Raw genomic sequence first — 7,784 nt, 5'->3', positions numbered from 1 at the left:
GGCAGGGGAGGGGGGGGGGGGGTTTAGAGAGCAACCAAAGGAAAGGACTTGTATACATGAAAATTAGCATAACCAATGGACACAGACACTGGGGCAGTGGGGGCCTGACCTTGGGGATGGGAGTGGCCAGGGTGGGGTGTCAATAGGGGAAAAAGGAGACATATGTAATACTTTAAACAACAAACAAACAAAAGATATGTTAAAATGCAAGTCTCTCTATCACACTAAGACCAGTTTCTTTAATCATACTCTAAATTTCCTACTTGAAAGGTTCCAGAATTACTTTTATTCTTTGGTACATATATCCCAGGCTAATAAACATTCAGTGAGACAAAATATCCTTCATACTAATGTCAATTACTTATTCCAGATCTATTGACTTAACTATGCTCCCATTTCTGTTACTACATATAAAAGGTATGTACTATTCTCTAAGAATTTAAAATTAAGGTATTGCATAGAATCTGAATTAAGGATAGATTATTTTTCCAGTTAGAAATAAAGGAAATTATCTTATTCATGATTAAAACCTACCTCTCTAGCAAGCTGATTATAAGGTACAAAGGGGTAAAGGAAAAGAAGCAGAGACAGAGGCCAATACTGAGTGTAAGTAAGTAATTTAAACCTAAAAAAGGCAGTACAAAAGGTAAGAAAATTGACAAAAGTCTCTGTGAAAGGTATCATTGAGATTTTTATCTCTTTATATAGGCAATACACTTTTGGGACTATGAAGTCATACCCTCAACTGATTTCCAAAACCAAGTGACAAAGGTAAGTAAGGGCCAGTAATATTTTTTGGGTACCATGCACAAGTTCTCAAGTAACAAGTACCATGCACATTTCATGATAACTGCTCAAGAAATGTACAATCCACTAAAATAAGACAAATATAATAATATTAAACATTTTACCTTCCAATTTTAGCAGGGTTTACAGCTGTAATGATAAAAAGTGATCCTGTCTGCAACACTGGTGATCTAATAACAATTACTCTAATACAAGGGGGCCAAATTTTTTCCTCATCTGTCAAAGAAACAAGTGGGTAAATATTAACCAAATGCTATGGAAAAAAATTAGACATGTCTAGGAATAGTAGGAGGTATCCATAAAATAAAAATTTATTAATCAAAAGTCTTAATTCTGTTTTAAACCACCTTCTTAAATCCTGGTATGTATATGACATACAATTAGTAAGACAACACTGTTACCAATGTAAAGTGATCAAACTAAAGGTATTAGCAAAGTCAGCATATATCACAATTGTAAAATAACTCTCTTTTTTAAGGTCTTGGAATTTAAAAATGTCACAAACAAGTATGTTTATATTAAGTTAGAAGAATTGAGTCTACCCTTTTTAAAAATATAAGTAATTCCATTAAGAACAAAATAAACTCATATACCCTAATATGAAATCCTGGGTTTTAAAAGTATGTCTTTATATCCTCAAGTAAAAAAAAATAGATTTATATAATACCTATATAGTTGAATTCATGGACTACATTTTTTAAAGGCAATTTGCTCTCCCCCCTCAATTATAAATGTGTGCTATAAATATCTAAACCACTAAAACAGACTTAATACATACTTTAGGATTAGGGCATAGGTAACTTGGTTTTGTGTTCTATTGACGAGGCCATTCAATGCAATGAAACTTAAGGTTCAAGTGTTAGTCATTTAATTACATTCTACTCCCTAAGAATAAGAAATGTTAGCCCACAAAATTTTCAATGATGTCATGAAAATAATCAATTTAAAACAATGTTTAGCCGAAACTGGTTTGGCTCAGTGGATGGAGCGTCGGCCTAAGGACTGGGGGGTCCCGAGTTCGGTTCCCGTCGGGGGCATGTGCCTTGGTTGTGGGCATATCCCCAGTGGGAGATGTGCAGGAGGCGGCTGATCGATGTTTCTCTCTCATCGATGTTTCTGACTCTCTATCTCTCTCCCTTCCTCTCTGTAAAAAATCAATAAAATATATTTTAGGAAAGAAAAATAAAAAATAAAATAAAACAATGTTTAGTATTTGGCAGATACATTATACTAACATTTTTAACACTGTTGCTATGTTTACAATAACCAGACTGAGTTATTTGTGTAAAATTAAATAATAGTTATTTACTCACCTTCATCCTCAGTATCTTCTGCAGTTACATTGTCTTCACTGGTAATGTCTTCGTCATAACTGTCCTCAGTCTGAGAGTCTGTAATTTCACCTTCTTCTGGCTCACTATCAGTCTCTATGATTTTCTCATCTTTAAATGAAGTTGAATTATAGATGTTTTCATTAAGAGGAAATTCTATAGTCTTTCCGATAACTGGAACAGTGAATTCATGGGAACTATTTTTGTAATGAATGTCTATTTTGGCCTTCTTTTTCACATTTGCACAATCTTCTCCCTCACTGCAGTTTATATGTTCAACACTGGATGCTTTTTGATCTTCTGAATTCAAATCCTGGAAAAAGGTGGGTGGGGAGGATAATCTTAAACATGACCATCTTATAATGCTAAATGTTACAATGAATTAGTGTAGATATATGTACAGTGAGATAACAATAGCTATTATCTATACCCCCTTTTCTGCTCATGTTCCATTCTTGATTAAACTTATTACCATCCATTTAGCATCCAAATAAAAAATCTTAGTTATCTTTGACATCCCTTTAACCACCACATGAAATCAATTACCAAGTGGTACAGACTATGCTTACAATTTATCCCAATTCTCTCTTCTTATCTATTTTCAACATCCTAACTGTCACATATTATTTGGACCAAGTGACAGTCTAGACCTGTGGTCGGCAAACTGCGGCTCGCGAGCCACATGCAGCTCTTTGGCCCCTTGAGTGTGGCTCTTCCTAAGCCTTAGGAGTACCCTAATTAAGTTAATAACAATGAACCTACCTATATAGTTTAAGTTTAAAAAATGTGGCTCTCAAAGGAAATTTCAATCGTTGTACTGTTGATATTTGGCTCTGCTGACTAATGAGTTTGCCGACCACTGGTCTAGAGCAATGTTGTCCCAACAAAAAAATAATGCAAGCAATATTTATAATGAAAATTTTCTAATAGCCACATTAAAAAGGTAAAAAGAAGCAAGTGAAATTCATTTTAATACTTTATCTAACCTAGTATTTACAAAACATTAACATTTAATATATATTAATATTTAATCAATATAAAAACTACCAATGAAATATTTTACATAGGTTTTTTTGTACTATTTTCAAAATTGAATGTGGTTTATACTTACCAGCTATACTTCCAGTGCTCAGTAGCCACATGTAGCTAGACTGGAGGCTACCTTACTGGACCAAGTGAAGGCCTGGAGAATACATCTACCCTAAATTTTGTTTTGAACTTTTAACCAATTATCAAGTTCCATAAAATACAGAGTTGGCGCCGAAACTGGTTTGGCTCAGTGGATAGAGCGTCGGCCTGCGGACTGAAAGGTCCCAGGTTCGATTCCGGTCAAGGGCATGTACCTGGGTTGCGGGCACATCCCCAGTAGGACATGTGCAAGAGGCAGCGGATCGATGTTTCTCTCTCATCGATGTTTCTAACTATCTCTCTCCCTTCCTCTCTGTAAAAAATCAATAAAATATATTTTAAAAAAAATACAGAGTTGGCTTTCATTACAGCAGGGATTTTAAAATCCAAATGTACCTAATGTAGCAGAATAGTTTTGCTAAAATTTAGCACTTGATAGCCCAGCCAGGGTGGATCAGTGGTTGAGCGGTAACCCAAGAACCAAGAGTTCACCAGTTACTAGTAGATTCCCAGTCAGGGCACATGCCTGGGTTGCAGGGCAATCCCAGTAGGGGGTGTGCAGGAGGCAGCTGATCAATGATGTTTCTCTCTCATCAATGTTTCTATCTCTCTATCCCTCTCCCTTCTTCTCTCTCTAAAAATAAAAGCATATTTTTTAAAAAATTAGCACTTTATAGAGTTGATTTGATCATACACAACAGCTTAATGTACAGATTAATCAGTTATATCCCTTTTATTCCAAAATTCCAAATTACCTAGCATAAGCCTTTTATAATTTACTAAGGGCCCAGTACACAAATTCATGCACCTTGAAAGGAACTGTGGGCTGCGAGCCTGCAGTGGGCACAGGAAGTCTCGGCCTATCCTCCACGCCCCCATCCGGCCCTTCCTGCTGCAGCCCCTGGTCCCATCTGCCGGCATCCCCTCCCCCGCCACCATTGCTCCCACAAGCTGATGGTGCCAGCCCCACTCGTACCCGCTGATGGTGTGGAGCGATTGGGGCCCGCGCTGTCAGCGGGTGCAAGCAGCGGCTGCTGCCCTGATCACCCCTCAGGAGCAGGGGGAGGTGGAGAAGCCCTCAGGGGTGATTGGGACCAGCAGCTGCTGCTCACACCCGCTGATGGCACCGAGTGATCAGGGCCGGCACCAGGCGTCAGCAGCGGGTGCAAGCGGCAGCTGTGGCACTGGCAGCGGGTGCAAGTGGGGCTGGCGCCAGCAGCAGGTGCAAGCACCGGGAGGGGCCGTGGCACGTGGGAGCAAAGAGTTTTCGGTAACCACCAGAGGCTCACCCCAATGACAGCGACCGAAGCCCTGCCTTGGTCTGGTGCCCCGGGTCACCTGCTCCACCATCCCGCCAAGGCCAACGCCTGCCATCTTCTGCATGCACCCCTTGGTGGTCAGCACACGTCATAGCGACTGGTTGTTTGGCTGTTCCATATTTGGTCTATTTGCATATTAGGGTTTTACATATATAGATTATACAATAATATTAGGCATGCCTTTTGATAAATCAACAAATCTATTCTTTCAACCACAGGAAAAGCATAGAGTTATTATGTTCCCCTTATTTCTTTGGTTTGTAACACAATGAATTTTCTTTCTACCTTACAGCCACATGATGAAGTGAATTCATATATTCTTCTGTTATTTTATAAAACATGAGAGCATCTTAAACACATATTTTAACAGTAGCATAAATTCAGTTTGGAGACTGGCTCAGCACTCACAGTGTAATAAACTATATACACTTCCAGCACTACAATCTCACAAAGGACAAGAACAAGGGCAAGGAGCTGAACAACTATGAGCTTTAAAGGCCATTGTGAATTATAACAAAGAATTTTCCTATCTAAATATTCTTTTTAAAAAGCAGTTTCCAGCCGAAACCGGTTTGGCTCAGTGGATAGAGCATCGGCCTGCTGACTGAAAGGTCCCAGGTTCGATTCTGGTCAAGGGCATGTACCTTGGTTGCGGGCACATCCCCAGTCGGGGGGTGTGCAGGAGGCAGCTGATCCATGTTTCTCTCTCATTGATGTTTCTGACTCTCTATCTCTCTCCCTTCCTCTCTGTAAAAAATCAATAAAATATATTTTAAAAAATAAAAATAAAAATAATAAAAAATAAAATAAAAAGCTTTCCAGTCATTCTACTCTCCCCCTAAAAATCAATTGAAAAATATTCTCAGATGAGGAAAAATAAAAATAATAAAAAATAAAATAAAAAGCAGTTTCCAGTCATGTATTTTTTTATTACTGCTTATAGGACAGCATATGCAAGGGGAAAATGAGTGAAACTGCCGGAGGTGGGAAAAGGACCCCATAGGTGCATTCGTGCACTGGCCCTCTAGTATGCATATAATCTCTTCCCGCCCACACCCCCTGCCTTCTTCCCTCTGAGATTCATCAGTCTGTTCCATGTTTCCATGCCTGTGGTTTCTGCTCCTGCAATGAGCATCTGCCCCCTGGTGGTCAGTGCATGTCTTAACTACCAGCCACTCCACTGGTTGCTTAGGCTTTCATATATTAGTATATAGACAATAAGTTACCAGAAATGAGATTTTCCAATTAAAAAAAATATCAACATTTTTACAGTTATTGATACAACCAATCTATTTTCCAAAAAGATACCAATTTACACTACTAATGAAAATGTATCTACTCTATATTTGCCAGAAATGGATTTTTTTAAATGTTTGCTAACATAATATAGGTAAGAAATTGCTAAAAGTGACTTAGAAAGCAGAATTTTTATATACATCTACTTATAAACTATGTTTTTGTTTTATTGTGAATTGTGCCCTGACATCAACTTATCAACCAAGGGTTTGAAAGTTCTTCTTCCAAATTATGTAACTTAAGAGTACCTTATCTGCCCTAAATATACCTCCTTCCAACTTTTAAGAAATTCCTTGACTTCTAGTGACTGAGAATTTGTGAAACAGATCAATGTAAACAAACGCTCCTTAATTAATAGATTCTGATACCTTGTTACTCTAATGGATATGTTTGAAATGCAGCTACTGAATGATTTTCAGTTTCATCAAAAATTTTGACTTAACTACATCACCATTATGTCAATTTTAAAAATTAGAAGACAATACCTTTTCCTCATTTGCTGTAGAAGAATCTGGATCCTTTCTTTTCTTCTTCAACTTTTTATCTTTACTTTGTTTTGTGCCAGAAGTCTGATAAGGTTGCAAATCTACTCGAGAATGAAATTGATATCGACCACTTTCCACATCACAGTAGTAATAAATTCCAGTGGAAGGATCATAATATAGTTGATTTTCCTTTTAAAATCAAAACAGTAAGTACTATTTATGTAAGATAAAATAAAAAAATAAACAACAGAAATGTCAAACATATTCAAATATAGTAAATGTTTGTTTCTTTTAAGAACTATAGTATTTTCTGAAGATAGTAATTAAAAATATCACAATGAAAAATGCTTGGCCCTGGCAGGAGTGGCTCAATTGGTTGCGCATCATCCCATGCAGCAAGAGGTCACTGATTCTGTTCCAGGTCAGGGCACATGCCTGGATTGTGGGCTCAATCCTCAGTAAGGGGCAAGCAGGAGGCAGCCAATCAAAGTTTCTCTCCCATCGATATCTCTCTCACTCTCTCTCCCCACTCTCCCTTCTCCTTCCTCTCACTCTAAAACCCATAAAAACTTTTTTTTAAAAGAAAAATTTGTTATGTCCTTCAGTACAAAATATAGGTTTTCAAAAATATGTAATTTTTCAAAATACTTTATCATTCAATATCTGCTCTAATTTTCCTGGGGTGAAAAACTGTGAACATTTACATATTAAATTGAATCATAAAATTACCAACATTTTGCCGAAACCGGTTTGGCTCAGTGGATAGAGCGTCGGCTTGCGGACTGAAAGGTCCCAGGTTCGATTCCGGTCAAGGGCATGTACCTGGGTTGTGGGCACATCCCCAATAGGAGATGTGCAGGAGGCAGCTGATCGATGTTTCTCTCTCATTGATGTTTCTAACTTTCTATATCTCTCACTTCCTCTCTGTAAAAAATCAATAAAATATATTTTTTAAAAAATTACCAACATTTCACCACTTTTTTAACTTGCAGAAACAGCAATTTCATATGGTTCAACTTAATACATCAACAAAAAATTGTAACAAGAAGCCTTTTAGAAGTTATGAAAACTAAGGCATGTACCAGAAAAAGCTGAGCACATGGAAGCAATTACAGACTCATTATCCTTAAAATTACATAATAATGGTTTGGTACTATAAACCCCTGAGCCTTTTCTCAATGTCATAAAACAAAGATTTGCCTTTTAATGTTCATGACTAAAAGTCTTTTTTTTTTTTTTTTAGGGTAGGGAGATTCTAGAAAAGGCTGTGTTCAGGAAAGAAGGAGAAAGGCCAAAGAACCAGCAAACAAGTAGTTAGATTTTTTTTTTAAAAAAAAAGCAAAAAGGAAAGGAGATGTGGGGCAAAGCTGGGACATGTGGAAAGACAAAAAGGAGGCACATGTGATCCTCCAAATGGA

The 7,784-nt window shown here is 37.5% G+C and overlaps 1 protein-coding gene across 1 annotated transcript in view; it reads right to left on the bottom strand.

Annotated features, from left to right (window-relative positions):
- AGGF1 (angiogenic factor with G-patch and FHA domains 1) overlaps window positions 1–7,784 on the bottom strand; it is a 31,350-nt gene that overhangs the window by 14,671 nt on the left and 8,895 nt on the right. The window contains exons 5-7 of the mRNA XM_006775458.2: window positions 6,367–6,555; window positions 2,121–2,451; window positions 912–1,023 (exon numbers count right to left, since the gene is read on the bottom strand). Of these exons, the coding sequence (XP_006775521.1) occupies window positions 912–1,023; window positions 2,121–2,451; window positions 6,367–6,555 (632 nt within the window). The remainder of the gene's footprint in view (window positions 1–911; window positions 1,024–2,120; window positions 2,452–6,366; window positions 6,556–7,784) is intronic.

The sequence above is a fragment of the Myotis davidii genome, unplaced genomic scaffold (genome assembly GCF_000327345.1).
Source record: "Myotis davidii unplaced genomic scaffold, ASM32734v1 scaffold44, whole genome shotgun sequence".
In the NCBI taxonomy this organism is placed as follows: domain Eukaryota; kingdom Metazoa; phylum Chordata; class Mammalia; order Chiroptera; family Vespertilionidae; genus Myotis; species Myotis davidii.
Note: the sequence above shows the minus strand (reverse complement) of the source record. Positions and strands in the feature narration are given on the sequence as shown.